Consider the following 24610-nt stretch of genomic DNA (forward strand, 5'->3'; position numbering starts at 1 on the left):
TATTATAGAAGAGGATAGCATGTATATAAATAGGATATGTTTTTGGTTCGCACGAAATTCCGTCTTCAAAAGTTCTGTTGTACTCGAGCTTAGTAATATTATTGTTACCAAGCATCACGGGCTCACCGCTAACCGACTGGAAGGTAAAAATACTGGGAGTGATAAAAGGCCTCGGAACAAACTACTAAAGTCAACTCAGAACTTGGTCGGTACCAAGGGAGGGAGGGGAGCTCCGTCGTACGTCGGACCGACTTGCTCCTTCGGAAACAATGCCCCCCCCCCTCCGAAGGTGAGGTGCCTGCTTCGGTTGCAACGTGACGGCTGTGAGACAGGCGTTGGATAGTAACAAAAACACAGGACTCAGAGGAGACTAACACCGTTTTTGAACTCGCATTCTGGAAGGGTACGGACTTAGAGTTTGGAGCTGATAGCCCTTAAGACGACCATTGGAAACTTTGGGTCTGTACCACGCCACGCTTCTTGAATAACGCCTCACGTTAATATAAGGCGCGCGGCTGCAAGGCCTCGGTCAAAACCCGAGAGCTCGATTTTACTAAACATTAATCGACGGATCTCACTTGTTTGGGTATAGATGTTCCCACATACACTAGTATTAATGACGTGATCGAGGTCAGTACGTTTGATAAGAACGCGTTGAATCCCAACACTAATATGTAGCAGTCGTCTTTCAATTGTTTAGCGATTTCGGATCTGAAACGAAACAGAGACGCATGAGTGAAAAATCAATTCGTTGACCATTCCGGTGAATTAGTTTCACATAGAAAGTGGACGAGGATATGTAGATTACAATAAAATATTACTTCGCGTCTTGCCTGTTCAGTCTAAATATAGTTGATAAGATGAAAAACAGTCGAAAGACACCAAAGTGTCCGAGATTGATGATTTGCAAAACGTTTCAATTGCCTTTAGCGTCAAGGCCTTATATTATTGCGTTAAATCATCGATGCTCTGAGAAACTTCAAAAATCGTATTTTATCGATGAATTATAAAGAAAATATAGTGTAGTCGTTTTATTTTTGTATGTAGTATACCATAAACATATTATATCTCACGAGATATCTTATCTCGTATAACTATAAGGTAACGAGTATAACTCGCATACTATTTAAACCTATTATGATTTTTTGATAATCTGGGGTATCGGATTATGTACTACTCGTATTTATTTACAGTACATCACGGAGAATTCTTAAAGACAGATTTACAATAAATTCGGTTCTTTAAACATTTATATTTTGGTACATTTAACTACTCCAAAGATGTATAGGTATAATAAGCGACGAGATTGTTTTTGTTACTCTATTATTGTTTAATATTAAAAGTTTTAATATTATAACGAATCAAACAATAATATTAATTAGTACGACTAAACAATTAACTAAAAAATTTACTGGTAGTCATTTAAAATTTAAATTTAATAAAACTGTGTCGCCTTTTGCGGGTATTTATTCTCCGGAGTTAAATGGTGAAACTTATGTAAACACCTCGTCATAGAAAACTATATTTTTCCCAGATTTTCAATTACGATTCGTTTTCTATCAATCGGGACTACTTATTTATTTATTCGTATTGTGGTTATAAAAAATCCGGATTCTCTTTTCGTTCGTAAAATCTGTATAACTCAATTTTAATACTCGTATGACAAACATTTTATTTTTTATCAATATTTCTAAGAAACGGTTTCTACCTTGTTATATTGACTGTTACTGACAGTTAATACCGAATTATTTTTTAAATGATTCCTAACAGTTAAAATATAACTGATAAAAACAATTAAAAATTGAAAAGATAATTCCCCCCCCCCCCCCCAAAAAAAAAAAAAAAACTAAAATTACGAACTATGAAATGTTATGAATTCAAATGCATGAAAAATGTCTGGGTTAGGTCTACGGTTTTGTTCACTTACATGGTTATTACGAATACGGACTGTATTAGTATGGTATAGCTGAAGTATATTATGTACACGAGATAGATGTGTTTCACCCAGCTACACAGGCACACCAGCAGCCCGATTGCAAGTCCATTGAGCGCCAAGAACGTATCGCCGTACACCATCCAGTCCACGTTCGTCTTTCCCATTTTGTAAGAGCAATATGCCGCTGTGTGAATAAAACATGGTAACGGAATAGATCAATATTTTCATATATTATTTAATATTTTAATATATTTCATATGTTTATCTATAAAAAAATTCGAATGCAGTTAGAATAATCTTATACTTTAATCCACATGATTCTCGAATACGCCTTACGTGTTCGTGAAGACTAGGATGGTGCGTCCCGTGACACTTGAAGTCTTTTTTTTTTGGCTACTCTCCGTAGAAGACTTAGATAATATAGTAAATAAATATGTCGATGGTGGAACGGATAGGTCGAATTTATCTTTAAATTAAATAGAAAAGGAAATCATTTTTCGATTACAACACGTTATATTGTTACATATCAGTAGCTGATTGAGTTGTCACTAGGGATGGAAAGTAAAATTCGAAGATCTGAATTTTTCGAATTCCCGGATATTCAAATCCAGATTTTCCGAGGTATTCGGATCATCTGGATTTACGGATTTGTATTTTATGTGAATTATAATTATTTTTAATTTCTAGTAAAACAAATTATTCCGTTGTATTGGTCAGTGTATCATCCTACACGATTACCACATTCACATGCTAACACTATATTTAATTACGCTTTGCACTGCGATTCGGCCGTTCGTCGTATAACACGTAATTAATGTACATTGTTACAGCGCCGTTACACGTTACGGGTGTTAACGATCCCGCGAAGGTTTCCCTTTCTTTTCGCTGACCGCAAATATAAATCAACTAACCGCACATGGTGGCGAGCGAATCGATCAGTCCGTTGAGCAGCTCGTTCTTATTGTCCGACACGTCCATGATGTACGTGTACAAAATATTTATATATAGGAATATCTGCGGAAAGAGAAAAATGTGGACGGATCGGGTGAAACAGCGCGAGCTAAACGTCAAATTGCATGCACGATTCTTACCTGTATGTACCCGGTCAGACCCAAGACGTGCCATAATGACCATCGCAGGATCACGGGGTTAGCGTAAGAGTTTTTGAAGTTCTCGTAGATGCACGCGAACGGGCTTTTGATTTTCGTCGCCGGCTTGCAGTCGACCTGGGAACGGTCACAGAATACGTTCATCACATTATCGGAGCAAGACCGTGAGCTACAAGGCTGTACGTGGTGTTTATTTCAGACGTTCCATCACGGAAGGGTGGGAAGGTTGAACACCATAAATTGTCATGGAAAGTATGTGATATGCGGTATTCCAATCGTAGTAAATTAATAATAAATAAATACATGTTGGGAGGTTATACGTTTTTGAAATAAACACCGGCTAAATGTGCATCAGCGATGTGCACGACAGACCAGGACGAATTGCTACGGGGAACTGTCGTCTGAAACGGAACGTATTTTTTTTGTCCGGTTCAACGTCTGTACCGCCACTGTTGTATAGCGAAAACGCGGTCCAAGGAGCGAATCGCAAAAGAACGTCCCCGTTATGTAAAATGAGTTGTTTGACGTGACCAGTCTGACGACCAGAACGTACCCGATATACGGCAGGACCGAATGAAGGATTACCGTCCGAAAAGACGAGTTTCCCGTTTTGTTCGCGTATCATCCGTACTCGGACGTGAGTCGTTTTATTAAACCTGCAGTTTCAATGCGTATCGAATAAATTAATTATACTACCGCGAGGACGTGCGAAATGAATGCAAAGCACGTGTTGGTTTCACTCAATTTATTTTGTCAAGCAAACGGTGCGGTAAGGGTGGGACGTTCAATGTTATCAGATCGGAGGTGGGTATGTACGCGTACACGTGTCCTGGGTTGGACGGACCGAAGAAGAAAATAATCGAATGCTCACGTTTTCCTTTTTCACCGCAAACGTAGAGTACTTAGGTAAATCCGAGTTACAGATAACGTGTTTCGAGAACAAGTTTGCTTTCTCGTCGACGGTTATGGGAAGAGTGTTGTCCGCATGGAAGTAACCGATCTTCCGTTTAATCGGCGGAAACATGATCGCCAACGCGGTTGCGATAGTCACGCCTGAAAATAAAACGTCATGGGTTAATTTGTATTCGGAGGGTAGTGAGAGTCGTAATTGTAGTTTTGACGCTTTTTCGATTCTATTTTAACAGCGTCAAAATGTCCTTGTTACATGTGAAAGTTATTACATATTTCTTAAGGATATACGAGTATATACAAATAATATTATCCAATAAAAATTCATTTGAATACGCGTTTTCTTTTTATCCGTTTCATTATCAGGCCTAACCATAAAAATATAGAGGTATAGAAGATTTAGTTTTGCTGGAGCCCGACAAGGCTACCGTACGTAAAAATATATTTACGAATCATGTTGAAAAATATATTATTCTTATTAAATACGGCTTATGAAGTATTCATTATATAGTATTTTCATTTGATATTTCCAAAAGATCATTGAATCGCAAACCGTTTTTCATTAGTACGCTAAAATACTCGAATATGAAATTTTAGGACAAGGCCACTGACTATAATATGGCATTGTACCCCAAAGTCCCCCTCCCTATTGCGCATCCATTGTTCCGGTGATTATACTATAGACCCAAGGAGTGGTGCAAATTTCTCTAACGTCCCACGAAATCTCTAAGGGTACTCTAAAGGTACTCACTCTACTCTCATCTCCATTACACTAATGGGGAAGGGTTAAACACACGATCCTGATTGGATCGAAAAAACTATTCGAACCACGATCGTACAAAAATATGATAATGAGACGTTACGATAAATCATACCAATGATACTGTAGTACGGTAAAGTGTTGTAATCGCTGTTATTTAAATATGTCACGAGTTGACCGAAAAGACCGGATATGAATTGGCCGCTCAGCGCCCCAGCCTTCACGCATCCCGTGGCTATTTGATAGTGGTTCTTGTCTTTTATCCGGGCGAACAGGTAACCGTAGTACGTCCATTCGCAGCTGAGTACCAGGGAACCGAAAACCTCGGACAACTGCAGCAATGCACATGAAATCAGTTATATAAATGCTCTAGAGTAAAACGTAGGCATATATACCATACGGGTTGTTGCTTACATTGGACCTGAGATCGGCTAGTATAATTATTTTTATTGAGTTCCAGAAGGTTAAAATAATTAATTGGGTTCGAGGAGAAAAAATAATTTACTTCACTTTTTACGTTAAAACTACCAATTAACTAATTAATAATTTATCTAAGTGCATTGCACGCCCGTTAAAGGTGTAGTGTATTTTAATTAATGTATAAAATAATGAAATGGATTGTTTGGAAAACAAATTATATTTAGTCTACAGGTATCGTTTTTTTTTTTTTTTTTTAAAGTATTTTTTTCTGACATTATGAATACTTTAGCACGTTTAACTTTGCTAGGTTATTAGAATGGAGTTTTTTAAAAAAAAAATTAATTTAGTCGTACTTAGTTTTATATTTGGAGACTGCCGACAATAGGATTGAAAATCATATGTATTTCTAGAACATTTTAGAAAAACTTGATTATTTAAAAATAAAAATAAAATTGCTTGTTGTTTAATTGCACTTATTTCTACTGCCTACGTATAGACCCTATATATGATAAGTTATACGTTTATTTGTTTAACGCTAACAAAAATGCAGTGGGACCACATCATGTGCAGTCGAAAGTAGTGGATCGCTTCACGAAACGAAATAATTTCAACGCGTCGCAACGGAACTGGATCATCTGGAGGTTAAAAGGCAAAGGAGTTCCGAAAATATGTTCGTACATACCTTAACGCTAAATATGGAGGGCTTCCCGATCAGGCACAAGTACGTAGCCATGCCTACCATCCCGTTGAACACGACGAGGGGCTTGTATCGTAAATAGTCGGCCAACAGGAACACTAGAAAAGTGCTTACCACCGAAGTGTACAGCTTTATCGGAGTGAATACATCGGTAACCTGTAACACCACCAACCGTATCAGTATAATACTATTTTACGTCCAAGAAACGGTTTAAAAGTCAATAAAAATATCTGCGACTGCAAAGAGTATAGTTTTCTACAATAATTCCGACCATGTTTATAAGGTGATGCGCAAAATGGACAACCTGGGGTGGAGTATTCTTTGGCAGTTGTCATAATGGAAACAGGAGTACGATTATTTTTTTGAAGGCTTATAAATATTTAAAAATTATTGATTTAGTCCAATTATTTTTTGACAAATAAATTTTGATTTCGATGAAGGCAGATAACCATATTAAATTTGTCTCTATGGACGATGAATGCGCATATAATGTTTAACATAAATGTTATCCCGTAGGAATTAAATGTGCTTATATCTTGTGAAATATAGAATCTTCAAAATATTGAACTATAAAATAAGTCGAGAAATTATAATTACTACCGTTTGTTATGAGATATTCATACCACTCGTATGTAACTGACAAATTCTGAAGTCCGAGAAAATCACCGATTGCGTTTGGATACATTTTAATTTCAGATATTAAGTCATACTAATATCTTCCAATATTTTACTAATTTTTTTTTTTTTTTTGCTTATTGGAAAACGTACCATATAATATATATAATTATTGATTGATTTATACTATTTGCAGTCTATACACAGTGTATTGTAAATAATATGCACCACAATTGCCTATACAATGCGCCGTCTTATAAAATGTATCCGTGATGTTTGCTTATTAGTACTAGTGCTCTTGTTTTGTTAAGAGTACTGGACTTAGCATTTTTTTTTTTTTTTTTTATCTAAACGCAAAATGCTAATTTAGAAATTAAAAAATTATACAAAATGTAAGAAAATAACTACATAGAAACTTCAAATCAAATTGAATATGGTTTAAATTTGTAACATGGGTACATTTTTGATTTTCTAAAAGCTATTTAAATATTTATTTAATTTTTTTTTTTATTTAAGGAAATAGGCGTTAAAGTTTTTCCTGTCTTATGAAACGTTTCGAAATGCACAATACGGAAACACATAGTCTAATTTTTCTGTTAGTTTTAGCACAGGAATACTTTGAGTGCTGTACCTTATTTCATACTTCTCAGAAAGAAGTATATAAATTAAAAGAAAATTTTAAGAACAGTAAAACGGAAACTAGTTATATTTTGTCAGTATAATAACTGTATTTTTCTGATTATACTAGATTATATAATATAATCTATAATCATTACATGTATTAGTCTTAAGCCACTTTTAGCTTAAGAAAAATAACAGTATTGATACTTGCATAATTCATTTTTATTTATAAATAAACTAATTTGTATAATTTTAAATCTAGACTAATTCATACATAATACTATTTACCCAAATATAAATTATATAATCAACAATAATAGCTAAGTAAATCGACTTGAGTAGGATTATTCGACTAACCTACTCAAACTTAACTATTCAACAAGGGGCTTTTACCGAAAAAATCATATTGGCGTGCATTGAAGAATTAATGAAAGTAAAAGATTATCAGAATATTCATTCCTTATATACAATACTAGAATTAGCAGGACCAAAACTATCAAAATAACCAAAATAGTAAAATATTAGGAAGTTACAGAAAAAATAACCTCTTAATTAAATTTTATAAACTCATAACTTGGATTGCATAGAATCTCATATTTTATCATTTAAAATTGAAAACTCTGTCCTCATAAAAATGTCACCAACTCTAAAGTCTTTGATATTCAAAATACAAAACTTGCGGTTAAAAGGTTGGATAAATGAAGGTAATAATGTAAATTTTTAAATTAAACTGTATAAATATTATTGTTCATTAGAATGTAGCATTAAGTTACTATATTATGTATTTATTTTAACAAATTGTTTTAAGATTTAGTAATGTTTTTATAATATGTCATGTATAATTATAATTTTCTTTTTGTTATAATATATTCAACTATTTAAATTTTAAAATTTAAAATTATGGCTTTTATATATGTTTAGCAGTTATACAAAGTTGTAACATTACGTTCTAATTGTATATTGAAAGTAGGATAAAATTAGATTATTTTGTAATTTTTTATTAGTATAAACTTTTATGCAGCAATAAATAATTGCTTTTTAAAAAAGTTTTAAAAAAATGATCGGTTTAAAATAATGATCCCTTCAAGTTTTCATAACGAAGACATCAAAATTTTATTTTTATCAAATAAAATAAATAAATAATATACAAAATATATGATACCTTCTGAATAGTTTTAAAATAATTTAATTTATATTTGATTGAATCTAAATAACATAATTTATGAACTATTTAAATCACTTTAATTTTTATAATAATTATATATATGTATATTTATTACAGAACATGTTAAGTTAATTGAGAGTAATAAGAATCATAGTTCTTTTGAAAAGTTGCCAGAACAATTAAAAAAACCATATGAATTAAAACCATACTGTAATGGCCCAGTGTATTATTGATGAATGTATTGTTGTTCTTAATAATTTTGAAAACAAGAATAGTATCAAGGTATGTAGTTGGTTAACTTATTTTATAATCAGTGTTTTAAATATAAAAAATAATAAAATAAGATAATATTTTTTTAGTTTATCTTTCTAAAAATATAGATCGATGATAATCAAATTAAAAACTTCCTTTTTTTTTTAAATTATGTACGTATTATTAGATCATTGTTATTAAGAAAAAAAAATTATTCGATTATTTTATTACTCATCAAACAAATCTACTAAAACTTTCTAGATATCGATCATCAAAAATTTAATATGTCGAATGTAGCTCACTTGTATGAATATATTTGTGACCCCTGTTAATAACAACGATCAGGCACGTTGTTAAGGGGGAGGCCTTAGGGGGCCTGGCCCCTTTGATTTTGATTTTTAAATATTATAGTGTTTAGTTGTCCCAAACCGACTAAATTCTGAATGTATATTCCATATGGGCGATTGTAAGCTCCGCTAAAATACCGGTTAAGATAAAAAGATAATAAAAGGTCTAGTGTAAACTCCGCCAGTTTTTTTTCTTACCTATAATGGGTTTATGTAAACTCCTCCAATTTTTTTTTTGTTTACCTGCTCAGTGATCACATTACTACGTGCCTTCTCACATTAAATACGTTGACATCTATTGCGATGATGTATGTCGAAATTGATAAAATTATTATCATGGTTCCATTAATTTCAAGGTAGATATATATCCACATTGATTCGTTTATTAATAATTTTATCTTCATATTATTTGAAATTAGTATTTCCATTGATGATGTCGGCAGTAGGTAAGGTATACGTAAAGTATACTTTGACGAACATAATCATTCGTAGCTACGTGTCTTCGTGTATATTTTATATTGAACGAAATATGTTGCAACAAAGCAATAATATAAAATTAATTACTGATCAACGAGGCAATTTATTGGTTTTATTTAACAACTAACTACAAATATAACCAAAATATAAAATATGCCAGACGGTTAAATAAAATGGAGGTACGATATTATATAATATTATAATAATAATATTCACTTATTATTACTTATTACGTATTACTTTTAATAATATATCGTAATAATTTTATACTACTACTCGATTTTCTTCAGTGGCAGTGTTTACATGTATTAAATTTTACATGATTTTTTTTAGTGGTGGAGTTTACATGAACCCAATTTTACCTGTTTTATTTTTCTAGTTAACAGTAGTAGGAGTTAACAGTAAAAATAGTACTTGTGGCGGAGTTTACATGCGCCCATTCCATATAATTAACGATCGTATAACAATAATTAAATTCTGAGATTCTATTTAATAAATATTCGTCATTTGATAATTTGAGATAAGACAATAGTACGTGTATAAATAGATTGAAAACCAGGAATTCTAAATACGGATATCGAACGCACATTTGATAAATACAACTACAAAAAGAGGCCAAAAAATGTTAGCCTAACCTTAGTCCCCCTTATAGAAATATGTCTGGTTACCTTCCTGACAACGATTTAAACAATTAAATTACTTCCTTGAAATAGCTATTTCGGATTAATATTAAACTTTTTTTTAATATAAATATTTAACCATCAGAGTTTACAATATTCTATATAATAATACCAATAACATTTTGATTACACGTTATGTTTATTTATTTAATAATATTTACAGGAAATTGTACTGATACTTATAACTAGGGCTCGGAAGTTATAGGAGTTACATAATGTTCTGTATGCACTCGATTTATAGCAGACCAAGCTATAAATCCCATACAAATCCGAGCTATACTATTTTGAATTCAAAAATTGAAAATTAAAAACACACATTTTGCATATTTCATTGATTTTCATTGATTTTCGCATATTTGTATGCATATTTAATATTTCAATAAAAAAGTTAATTTTTTTCATTCTTAACGTATTTATTTTAAATAATGTTACATAACACAACGCTATTAACGCAGAAAACGTGCATCATATAAAACTCAATATTATTTTTCGTGGTTATTTATTGTTATTTTTTAATGTCTATTATGAATTTGACGAAAATATTTATGGTTCAATACAATTATTTAACAGTTATTATACAACACATATTTATTTCGTATTTTACAAGTAATGAAAATATATTTGTTTAATTATTTTATGAGTTCAATAAAAACTCAAATGCCAATCGATATGCGCCATATTTTAGTTTTCAATAATACAATTTTTTTATCTATAGGCTTTTAAAATTTACTAATTAACTTTTAATAAATAAATAATTTTTTTTTTTCATATTCCACAATTTTTCATCATTTATCTTTTTTTCGTGCATATTTTGCCTTTTTTAGCTCCTATAACTTCCGAACACTATTTATAACACTAAACGAAAATTAAAGTATTCACTATAAGACTGGTATTTTTTTTAAAATAAAAGTTGTTACGGAAGAATTGTTATCAAAAGATTCGGTTTCATCGGGGTAAAGACAATAATATAAATTTTCTGTATTTTACATTTTATTAATTATTATTTTATTTTTGTTTCATATTTTAGAATTAATAAAGTAATGGATGACTCTGAATTGAAAACAGAACTTCCAAGATAATCAGATTTATTATTTGACATCACTAGTAGGCATATATATATACATATATAATATATATTACATATATTAAAAATAATGCAGTTTAATATTGTTTAACTTGATTTATACTGTTTTATATTCGATATTCTAATTGCTTTTTACTTGAATTATTTTTTCAAATAAAAATTTGTCCACAATTTATCTTTAAATTATCATACAACTTTTTTTTGGTCTAAATGTGAAATAAAATATTATTATTAAACAATGCATATCTTAGTTATTATTAATAACTTATTACTGATTTTTAATCTTTATTTATTTTTTTATTTTTTTAAATTATTGTATCTCATCACTTATAATACGTATATATTAAAAATTCATAGCAAAAAAGTAGTTTAATAATAAGCTTAATCATGTATAATGTTAAATAATATTAATATTAAAATCATGTAGGTAACGGCTTTAGTGGCTATTTGCATGACCATTTATTTGTATAGCTACGCAGATAATAAGTGATCAAAATTATAAGTAGAAATAATGCAGCAAGTGCATCAATATTATATTGTTATCAAACAGCTGGTCATCATCTTGTATACAAATTTTTGAGAAACTGTAGCCTGTTTGCGAATTAAATTAAACGAGAACCACAATGGTTACCCATTCCATTACGGGTACCCGAAATTTTGTAAATTGAGTAATACCCGTAAAACTAAGAGTACTACCCGGGTAATCGGGTATCAAGAGCACTAACTAGTACAAATAACAGATACATAATTTTAAATACAATTTTAACTTATAAAATAACTTATTATTAATATATATATATATATATATATATATATATATATTGATATATTACAAAAACAGTATTATTATATTATATAATTATTATTGGTTTACTGATTTTTTTAAATTTTTTTTTAACTATTACGATAGTGTAATTTTGAGGTAAATGGATATTCGATCGTCTGTAAAATATCAACGTGAATGATAACTATAATCTGAACTGAAATCAATATGGTCAAAAAATGATATTTCTTAAATTTCACTTTTTATTTATTTCGGCTTGGGGGTGAGTGTTGTCAACAAAATGTTCGCTAAACTTTCCGATTGGAGTCCAAATATTATATTGTAATATTTTATATCCCGTGAAAAATTAAATGTGCCCTCAGGATATAACAGTAACGGCGGTGAACGTGAATAATTCATCTAGCACCGCGATGTGTGGGTACGTGTTGTGAATCAGAAACCGTCCCGAAGCGTACTGCAACGCGCTCGTACTCGACGGTGATTATTTTACTTTTTCTTAATTAAACGGAAACGTACGTCTGTTGGTAAACGAACTCGTTAACCGAAACGACATTACAACATAACACTGTAACATCGTGTCCCTCCATCGTCCGCGTTGTCATTCTTTTCCCCCGCGCAAATGTGGCCCACAAAAACGCACAACAATAATATGTTGAGTCAGAACATTATAAATGTTGTATTGTTCCAAATAATAAAAAAAATGAAATAAATAAATATGTCAATTGTAATGGAGGCTTGCGAAGCGTATCTAGTAGATCATTTTGAGGACTCCACTTTGTGCCCCATCCATGCCAAACGAGTAACCATTATGCCGAAATATATTCAGTTGGTCCGTTGTATTCGTGGCCGATTTATAAGTATAATATACTTTTCAATAATTTATATATAATATTTCATCTGTACAAATGTATTCGGTATAATATTTTCTTTATTTTAACTCACATTTCCTTGATCTTAAAAACGTCTAGTTTAGGTCTCACTGTCTAGATACGTAGACTCATATGGTCATATTATGCAAAAAAGCTACCACGTAAAGGTATAGGAGTAACAATGTAAATAAAATAAACAGCTATAGCCATTAAATATAATTGTATTGGGTTAAATGAATTATAGAATAAAATATGTTGAGCAGTTAATATGTAAATGAACCATAAACATAAAATAGCAATGAGAAATTATATCGAAAAACTACGAAATATAATTTTTTATAAATTTATAATGATATATTTTACCAAAACATGTATTAAAATGTTTAAACAATTGATATCAAAATTTAAACAGATCGTTTTCAATAGTTTTTTCAAACCGTACTGTTTCTTATTGAAAAAGTAAATAACGATTAATAATAATTACATTTATTAGACAATAATATATATATAATTAGAAAATTATTGTCTAGTCGTAATCATGTAGACATGCATATAAAAATGAAATTTCATTACACCGGGTTATTAGACACTGTTAAAATTACCAAAAGAAGCCTAACAAAGATATTTTATATTTAAATAAAGATATAATTTAATTTCACTCCAAAAATACATAAAAATACAAAACGTATATCACATAACTATGCTTTCCATTGTTGGGATGTAATAAAAAATGCGAATGTTAACATTTTACACTATAAAGTTATAGATTTTTTTCAAGACTACACGAAAGATAAATTATAGGTTCATGAATTTATTTACAGTCATACGAAAATTATATTACTCAACTTCGATTTTTTTTTTATTTTTTTATTTATGAAGGGACCGTAAAGAATAGAAAAACATTAAAATAATTTATAAACGATTACGTCAAAAATACACATAAACTACAATAGTTTTCCGTTTTTGGAAACTCACATTGAAGCATCCAGGACTCTAAACGTATCTGAAGAATAATAAAAAAACAAATACAATAGTTTTGCAATTATTTATTGGCCTGTATCGGCGTTTACCGGTATATACCCATGTCAGTTAAATTCGCCTGTTACATAGTTCATTTTTTAAGCGAGCAAATCATTGGCAGCTCGATGTACACGTCGTGTATTTGCGAGTTTAAATGATCAATAGTATGAGCGAACTCCTCTACTTTACAGCGTAAAAGCACTGCGGTTCTCAGTCTTATTGAAGCTGCGATTCTTAATAATATCATCAAGTTTTGAACGACTCTTTAATTATAATAACATTAAAAAGTAGTGATAAATTAATAAGATTTATTGAAAAATCCTAAACTTTTATCAACTGTTATTCTCATCAATTATTATCGTAATGATATTTATAAAAACATCTCACCAACTATTTTATATATTGATGACCATAAAAATATTGCTGGTGACTCCTCTAGGGGGTTGCGACCCCCAATTTGAGAATATCTGCACTAGCATACAAATTTAATTGATAAACTGATAGGTAATTAAATATTTAGTTGTCCGTTTAACAGAAGAAAGCTACTTCATGGAAATAATGACCTTTCCAGAGGTTTATCTATTTATGAGCGTATCAAAGGTTATTTCAATTATATTATTACTTTGTTTGATCCAATATACACAATAATAAATTTAAATCAGGTGATAAATTAAAATTGTAAAATATTAACTCGTTGTTTCCTTGTCCGTTGATAACATATTTTGACGGAGTATTAGAATTTTATAACAACAAGATTCCATGATATCAAAATAATATAAAATCATATTATTTATAGTGTTTTGACAATTTAACTATAATACATTTATCGTAAAAATCGTAATTTTTTTTGAGGTAACGGGTGTGAACGAAATTATCGTTTTGATATTAAGTAATGAATTACTATATGTTAACTAGGAGCTTAAAAATAAATAAAAAACTTAGAAATCGTGTAATAAAATTAAATTTTTTACTGGTAAATGACACAGTTTCACGTAGAGATATATCTTAGATACGTACTAACGTAAATTGCGTGATTTGAAACTACAAATTAAGTGAGTATCGAGTATTAATGTGAAATGTCAATACCTAATTAAGTTTAGGGCTTATCAGTGTATGTAGCCAAAAATTGCGGAATGTATATTTTAATAAATTAACTAATTTCGCTGTAATACAGAACATTATTATTGAGGTCACACGATGTTCAGAAAAAAAAGATTAGAAAACTGGACGAGTCTTACATGATGTTTCCCATCTACGGTCCCATATAACCTACAGCGTTGTGGTTAAGATTTAAAAGTTTCGAGGCAACATGATTTTTTGTTGCTTTTGTTATGGCGTGGAAGTTATATCCTATATAGCTTGAAAAGCTATAATCAATACAAGTTACGTCATTAAAAATAATAAACGTTGTAGTATATAGTCGAATAATAATAACCGATGACGATAGTTGTTGCTTTGGTCGTACAACAGTTGAGTACGGTATAAGGTTTTAAATGAAAATAAAATAAAATTCCAAAATTTAACAACCCTGTCCGCATGCGTCACGTTGGAAATACAAAACACGTATACGATCAAAATGGCATAACTTTCAAGAGTCAAAAAAAAAAAAAACATTGCAACTGTCTATTATTCCTTTTCTTTTTTGAGGTACTCATGTAACTAATTTTCATTTGTTTGAAACGCGTTTATATTTTATAAATTAAGGTGAACTTTGACACTATTAAATTCGAATTTCTCATTTAAAACTTCATACTTCGCAAAAAAAAAAAAAATTATTATCTCAAAATTATATTTTATTTAATATTATATTGTCACTTATTAAAATTAATATAGACCAATAAATATATTTTTTCAGTATTCTGAGTACTGTAGAATAGCGATACCCAACCATTCTTCCTTGGTGAGCCACTTTGGTAAACAATTATCTTCGATCGAACTACAAAATATAAAAGTAGGAATAATATCAATATTAATCTAATAATATAATTTTGTTACACATAGTAGGTTTACAATTTAGACGTAGATATATAATGAACTTGTTTTCATATATTTTGTTGATTATTGAAAAGATTGCAGATTGAGGTATTGTAAGTACTCATTAATTTGATCAGTACGCTCTTTAAGTGCACGAGTCATATCAATATTAAATCGTAACATTTTTGTTTGGAAATGTTCGAAAATAAAATTAATAAAATAATAAATGTATTTTAAAATTTTTTTTTAATATTTTATTCTATTTTAAAAATTTGTAACTAGACACATAGAATGATTTCGCGGGCCACGAATTAGACACTACTGCTATAGATATTATGTAATCGTAATTCCTACTAAACCAATGTGTATTTCTATCTTTCTTTAGGTTTTAAAAATAATTCAAACCATTGATTGGATTGGGCAATAAAATAATTTTATTTGGCCTTTTTCGTTTTTTTCCATATATTTTTTTTACTTTTGAGATGATTTTATTTTAAATTTATAATAATAATTTTATAAAATGTATTCTATATCTTCTTATTTGAAATTTTTGAAAGGTCAAATTTAGTTTTATTCTATATAATGTGTTCCAAAGTCTAACTAAATTTGTTATATCTCTTAATATTTATTTTAATAGGTTAGAAATGTACCGACTTATTGTTAATAGATTTTATCAAAATAAGAAAATAGACTGTCAGAAAAAATTATAAATCGTAATGAACAAAAATCTTGTGTTTAAGACCCTTCAAAAGTAAATTTGCAGTCCTAAATATGGGAAATATGTATGGAAGAAATTTTGATTGATCATTACATTGAACAACATGATGTACTCGTAATTCAAATTCGTGTCCACAATTTCGATGAGTGTCGAAAGAAGTTTCTCGAATTATATAAATATTTATTACCGCAACTTGAACATCACATGTAAAAATAATAATTTTTTTAGAATTATTTGGTGGATTACTGGAATCAAAATTAAATTTTACATTTTATTATCAATTTTAATATTAATGTGTTATATATATTTATAAATATTAATCAAATATTCATATTTTCTATATTATTTATACAAACATTTCAAAAGCTCCTTGTTTAATTTTTAATTTTTCTGTAATTAATTAAAAATTAAGATTCAAATTTTATATGTCACTGTGCCTTGCATTAATTATTATCATAAGTCTATATATATTTATTAAATAATTAAAATATAAATAAAACAACTAACATGTTTATTTAAATTTTATGGTGGGGTTTTAAAAATAGTTTAGGTACTTTATTGTCCTAAGTTGTTTTTTTTAGTTGTATAGAGCCACAAAATCCATACTTCAATTATAAATAATCAATAAACGGCATTCAAATTCAAATGAAACACAATAATATACATATAAACTCGAATTTTTTGCTTTTTCGTTGTTTGTAGCTCTGTCCACATGACCATTTTGTCAGAAATAATAATGTGCATTGTACGATAAAAAGACTATAATATATATATATATATATATATGAAAAATCCCGACAATCATGATTTATTATCAGAAGGCGTCGTACTTAAGTAGATTTTCAGATTAAATTTGCTTTGAGAATTGAACATTTCCCGCGTCGTCGAACCTCTGTTAACGCCATAAAGCTTCGGTGAGCATTTTCACTGCAGATTTCGCACAATATGACAGGTCAAAAATATATTTTATGCGCTCATCCACCATCTCACTAATGTATCGCCAATGAATACTAACTAATCACAGTAAATGTTTTCTAAAAATATAACAAATATCCATGTTCGATAATAATATTATAGTGTTAACCTATCTAATCGTTTTATAGTTTCTTAAAGTTTCAACTCTCGGGGTATCGATAGTATAGTTTATGCGACGTCAATAACATGTTTTTTCTGCTTAATGTATTAATTTGGTCTACAATAGTAAACAAATTGTATGTTTTTTTTAGCACATTCCTATCTCTCGTCAGTCACCATAGATTTACGTTTCTGTGTATTTCATTATTCCATAGTTCGGATCAATATTTAAAATTTAAATTCACCAGTGTTTCGGACGCCTAGTCCTCATCAATGTTAAGCCTAGATAAATATTTTTTTATTTACATAATGATAAAGATTGTTTAACAATCCAGTTTAACTATCTAGATAATGATAAAAATAAGCTCAACTAAAATTATCTTTATAAAACATATAAGATAATCCTAATTTATTTAGATAAAAAGCAGATAACATTTTTAAAAAAACAATGATTTTATATTAAATTTACAAAAAAAAAAACCAAAAAAAAATAAAAAATTATATACTTATCACGAGTAAAACATTTTGTATTTGCTTGAGATATTCGAAATTTGTCTCGATTTTAAAGTGTTTTATTTGTTTAGAACAAAAAATGTAGGTAAAATTTTCTAATTTATATATTTATTTTCGAATCTCCAAATTTAAGCGTTGATTCATTCCGCGGTAAGACCGATCCGTGAAGAAAAAACATAGGCTACCGAAAATAGGTGATTTTTGTCTTCTGCTGTGTACGAACATAAAAAAAAAATTTTTTTTAATAAACTAAATAATATATTTATTAATGTTTATAATGTTTTTTTACATTTTTTTTTTAAATAAATATTAATTACAGTTGAAATAAATATTAAAAATTGAAAAAAATTGATTGTAAAAAGTGAAACACTGTGATAACTCATGTTATATTTTTTAAATTATTGTCATAAATATAAATAAATATGTTAATATATAAGATTGTATATATTGTTTTTGTTTAACGGATAATGAAAAATATATATTTAATTTTTATTATTATTATTAAATAATAATAATTAATTAATTAAAAATAAAATTAATAAAAATAAATAAATTAATTAAAAAATAAAAAATAATTATTAAATATAATAATAATTATTATTTAATAATAATAATAATAAATAATAATAAATTTTATTAATACGGGCTTACCTGTTTGGCCGTTTAGCGGGTTACGATATTTTACAGTTTATTAATATAAAATTATAGAAAAGGAAATTTCTCCACGTTATTTAATTCATTAAGCATGGATGAACGCAGTCAAAGGATTTATTTTCAAGAAGATTTTAATAGTTTTTATCAAGAATATCAAGTTTAATGTAATTTATTCTAAAATATTTGGTAAAATTATGTTTCGTAATAGAAAAAAATAAAATAAAATAGTCTGAAATTTTGTGCAAAATATTATTATGATAATACAACAGCTACAATTGACTACAGAAGTACAAATTATAAATAATTGAAGCTATCTGAGAATAATGTACGATTTTCAAGGAAAAAATATTCATGGGGATTAATACAACACAATATTGAATAAAAATGTAAAGTTTTGTTTAATGAATTACTTACTTTTACGTTAAAATATATTTAATATACTTGCACGTTTTGTTAAGATAGGGCCCAAAAGTATATTAGGAACTCCCTGAAATACAGATCTGCACACGCCTGTGGTTATTCTTGAATCCTTCAAATATATAAATATATCTACGCTAAATAATAGCTACATATGATCAATACTCATTAGGGTATAAATGTTCATTATAATCTGGGAAAACGTATGGGAGATACCTTTTCAATCACATTCATTTTACTATACATTTTCATAATTAACATTTTTTGTCGCAGCTTCGTAAGCGATATGTGGCCAAATTTTCGAGTCTCCAAAGCACTCAAAGAATCAATTAAATACTATACACATAAAATAAATTCAAGATAAATAAACAGTAGATAATTATAATTTTTATTTAAGACAAATAAATAGCTAATGTTTATATTTCTATCACGATAATTATCTAGGTTATTATTAAACAGTGGAATATACAAGGGAGGGTGTGGGTGTCAGATCGTCAGATTCACGTAGGCCGTTTATTAAAAGTTATAAAATAATATTCTTAGTGTTCGGGCATTAAAAACGTAAAAAGAAAAAAATAATGATTTGTTTGCAAATGATCTCCCTCCCACACAAAAGTTATGTATACGCCACTGTTTTCGACAATAATTCCCATTGGTGAGTGGTTTTCGATCGTAAAATAACAATCATAATTAGGGTTCGGAAGTTATAGGAGCCAAAAAAGGCAAAGTATGCATGAATAAATTTGAAATACGCAAAAAAAAAATATTTATTAAATATTAATTAGTAAATTTTAAAAGCCTATAGTTAAAAAAAAATGTATTATTGAAAACTAAAATCATAATCGGTTGGCATTTTTATTGAACTCATAAAATAATTAAACAAATATATTTTCATTACTTGTGAAATACGAAATAAATATGTGTTGTATAATAACTGTTAAATAATTGTATTGAACCATCAATATTTTCGTTAAATTCATAGTAGACATTAAAAAATAACAATAAATAACCACGAAAAATAATTTTTAGTTTTATATGATGCACGTTTTCTGCGTTAATATTGTTGTGTTATGTAACATTATTTAGAATAAATCGGTTAAGAATGAAAAAAATTAATTTTTTTATGAAACATTAAATATGCATACAAATATGCGAAAATCAATGAAAATCGACGAAATATGCACTTTTTCTGTAAAATTAATGAAACATGCAAAATGTGTATTTTTAATTTTCAATTTTTAAACTCAATTCTGTATAGTTTGGGTTTCTAGCTTGGTCTACTATAAATCGAGTGCATACATAACATTATGCAACTTCTATAACTTCCGAGCCCTAATCATAATCATCCGTAAAATTCCGTGACGATTTCGATTAAAGTACACTCAGCAGCAGAATATCGTTTTACGTCAAAATTGTTTTTATCCATACACGTATGATAGTATTTTTTTAATTATGCATTATGTAGTGCAAGGTTACATGAGTGCTATCGTTGTATGGGCTGTTCTTGGGTTCATAACACTACACCGTGAGCCTATTGAGACGTGCGTCGAAATTTATTCGTTACTACGGTTATCAAAACATAAATTATGTACTGTTGATAAAAATGTTGTTTTGCGATTATTAATTTGTCTCGCGCTCATGTATGAAAAATGTATTTTCTCATAATAACATTAAAAACGTATTATCCGTTCGAACAATGAACTATAATCATATTTTTGTACAATTTATATAACATCTATTATAACTCAAGTGCAAACAATTATTTCATGCATAAATTGTGAGACGTAACCAGTGTTATTATTATCGCATTTTATTTATTCTATTTGTTTTGTTACTTTTATTATATGAATAAATTGTATACAATTTTATATTTTTTCAGGACGATAAAGCAATATGATTGATCACATTAGACGTTAAAATTTATCAATATGTGTTTTGAATTGTATTTCTCACATATTGATCACATACAGATATGTTATAATATATTATCAATCACTTAATTAGCTCGATCGTTAAATGTAAATTTTTCTTTTTTATCACGTACATTGGCTAGTGCATTGTTAGACGTTCCATATTCATACTCAAAATTACGAGTAAAAAAAAATTATGTAATCGAATAAAAAGATCAGTGAATTTCGTAACGATATATTCGGTGCAATATATGAACGTAGTTTTTTTTTTTAATTAGTCTCTCAAGTACGATTTATATGTCGTTATATTGGATTTAAGATATGATTTTCGATGCGGTAGACCAGTTTTTTTCAACCTACCAAGCTGCTTATCTTTAAAAGAAAAATAATTTTTAAATAAAAAAAACAAAACAAAACAAAAATGGTATTCTTCAAAATTGTAAGTTTTAAATTAAACAGAAAATTTAACTAAATATTTGAAAGTTATTAAATAATAATAAGTATAATAAATATGATAATAAATTGTTAATAAATTATAATGATCAGTGGGATGGTCTTAACCAAGCTTACTTGGTGCTTCATAATTATTTTTTTTTACTTTAGGTTCAATGGAACAGGTCAGTGATTCAGTATAGTGATAACATAATAATTGTAAAATAAATAACAAGAATATAATAATGATAATAAGTTTGAAACAATTACAGGTCATTAAGCGCATGTCAACCTTGTCGATAGGTATTGATATTTTATTACTACGCATTTATTTTATAGATAAAGTGTTAAAACTATATTATTTGAAAACAATAATAGATCAATGGTGCAAAGCTCATCATTATGTCAATACTTTTTATTTTTCATACATTTTAATGTAAATATTATATATATATATATATATATATATATATATATATATTATGTTCAACGCAACCCTATTGCCCAAGACTTGCTCACAACCTTCCTACCGCAAAAAAAAAAAGGTTCACGGTGAATCCTCCAGAATCTCTCCACCACCAACCAAAGGGGGGGGGGAGCGATAACGCCACGTTGATAACCACTGTTTTATGTGAATATACAACTTTTAGCGTATAGAATTTTTTTGGAATTTTAGTTTTAAAAATGTCTGCTCACGAATATAAGTGCTATCGAAAGCAGTAATCATTTTTTTAGCAAAACTTTTAATCCGTTTAAAATTTAATTCAGAAAGTTATGACAAATATATATGTTACGCCGAATTTATGAAATTGCCGATTTCATGAAATCAGCAATGTGGTCACCGAATACGTGTAATCGGCAATTTGGCAGCCTTTTTTTTGCCGTTTGCACGAATTCGGTAACACATTATTATTATATAATTAAAAATAGTGGCTTATGGCAGTAATTAAAAAAATTTCCTCCCTCATTTAAAAGTAGGTGACGATATGTTGGTGTCAATTTCGAATGTGGATCGAGAGCGAAGTGATGCAGCCAAACTTATTACAGTTATCATAGAAGAAAAAGATGGTAAATTTCGTATTGGGAATAAAGAAGGGATTTTAAGCACATGGCTGGAACGGAACAGTTTAGTAGCTACAAAGTACTTTTCCCTAACGACTCCAGACGTTCAACAAAATTAATATTTATTACGGGATCTTGTTAGATAGGGGTCAGTTGGGACCGAACAAAGCTATTGATTGGCTTTATATTGACGTTGTAATTGTACGAATTATACATCTAAAAAGTGCACACGTAAAAAAAATAATATTACGTATAATTCGACGTGTCACCCAGACCATACTTGCTAAAATATTTAAGTATAATTTAATTTTTTTTTTTTTACTTTTTTTACACATTAAAATATATTTATTATTTTATTATATTTCCGGTGAATTTACACATTTATTTAAATACGAGTACTTACGTATAATATTTATCATTATAATTTGATTTTATTATATTTCTAGCGTTTTATATATTTATTTAAATTAAATTATGCTTTATAATTTTTTAAGAAGGGTCTTGCCGATTTCACGTATTCGGCGAAAACATTGCTGATTTCTTAAATTCGGCATAACATATACATTATATACGAATAGATTACGTTCATTAATCTTATATTGTTATATAGCAGTCACAATCTGATTTTATTTAATACAATTTAATATATAAAATTAAAATTTTAAACACCATGAAATATATTTAAAGGGCGCAGGTTGCCGCTGACAATGGTAGATAGATAACTGATAATGGTTCAGGAAATAATCACTAATATACACGTAGCTACGGGTGATTGCCAGATCTGATAACGAAATTTGGTCACACCTATAATGGGCCATGTTTGTAAACGAAAATATTTAATTGCTTATAAATAATTTTAATTGCTACGATGTATCATATATGAGTTAAAAATGTATTGATTATATATTATAAATAATTATTTTTACTTAAAAAATATTTGATTTTTTTAAAGAGTTGCCCCACTTTAATTCCGGAAACTATTTTTGATTTTCCAATACGCTGTAATTTTTGGTATCATTGAAATATTGAACACCCACACAAAAAAACAATTATTCAGAATAATTACTATTGAATAATACAACGACGTGTGAGATCGTATGTTTCTGGGTGTTTATTTCGATGATCACTCATAAATTATAATGTTAGTAATATTTATGCAATATATAACACATTTTTGAACGCATCCATAGTATTTTAATAATAATAACTAGTATCTATGGTAAATTTTTATTATTTACTAATATCTCAAATTTTACTGAATTTAAATCAAAACTGTTGAGATACAAGATTTGGGAGGAATCCAGATACTGGTGACTAATACAGATGAGTTTTTCTGGTTTATATTTGAATTCATTAATCTATCATTGGTTTTAGTAAAACTGATTCTGAGAGTAAGACGACAGATTTTCGTATGGACAGACAGGTTTTTGTCTCATTGAGCAGCTTATTCTTATAATAGTTTCTTATTTTCCTCAAGTTATGTTTTTACAATGTTGAAGAGCGATGTCTAAAGTTAGTTTTTTAAATCAATTACAATATGTAATTAGTATTATTAAATTGTATTTAAGTCTTAAGAGAGGTTATAGGTTTTTTATTGTAACTCGACACAATTATTGTCTAAATGACTAGCCCGTTTGGACTTTGGTTTCATACCATTGTAGTAAATTATAATCTATTATATAAGATTATTCACATTAATCAGCTATAGACTGCCATGGTTATGCTTATCTAGATAAGGAGATATATAAAAAAAATAAATATATTAGATAACCTTTTACTCTTGAACTCTAATATATTAATTAAGTTATCGTAAAAATGAAAATGGTCGAACTTCCTCAGATTGTAAACCATAGTGACACGTATACTTTATAAATTTTAGATAATTGAAAAAAAAACTATTATTGTTGTATAATTGTACTCGTTTGTACACTTAGGCGAATTGCATAGCAACGATGAATTACCGTTTACAAAAACCTATTACTAGTGAATGTCAATTTTGATATTTAAAAAATAAAAGGAATCATTATAGTTCGTCAAAATAATCAGCTGCGAATTTTAAAACGCGTATAAAAAAATTAAATAATACTGCAATTCGAATGTCATATTATTTT

The 24610-nt window shown here is 28.6% G+C and overlaps 1 protein-coding gene across 2 annotated transcripts in view; it reads right to left on the reverse strand.

Moving 5' to 3' along the window:
* LOC112694292 (thiamine transporter 2-like) overlaps window positions 1-24610 on the reverse strand; it is a 33619-nt gene that overhangs the window by 6931 nt on the left and 2078 nt on the right. For both annotated transcript variants that reach the window (XR_003149557.1, XM_025569716.1), the window contains exons 2-8: window positions 5817-5987; window positions 4830-5046; window positions 3917-4098; window positions 3028-3162; window positions 2848-2950; window positions 1928-2120; window positions 579-711 (exon numbers count right to left, since the gene is read on the reverse strand). Coding sequence is in view for 1 of the 2 variants with exons in the window: in XM_025569716.1 (XP_025425501.1) it covers window positions 579-711; window positions 1928-2120; window positions 2848-2950; window positions 3028-3162; window positions 3917-4098; window positions 4830-5046; window positions 5817-5987 (1134 nt within the window). In the remaining variant the exon portion in view is untranslated. The remainder of the gene's footprint in view (window positions 1-578; window positions 712-1927; window positions 2121-2847; window positions 2951-3027; window positions 3163-3916; window positions 4099-4829; window positions 5047-5816; window positions 5988-24610) is intronic.

This window comes from Sipha flava, unplaced genomic scaffold (assembly GCF_003268045.1).
Source record: "Sipha flava isolate LNK unplaced genomic scaffold, YSA_version1 126_pilon_pilon, whole genome shotgun sequence".
Taxonomy (NCBI): Eukaryota; Metazoa; Arthropoda; class Insecta; order Hemiptera; family Aphididae; genus Sipha; species Sipha flava.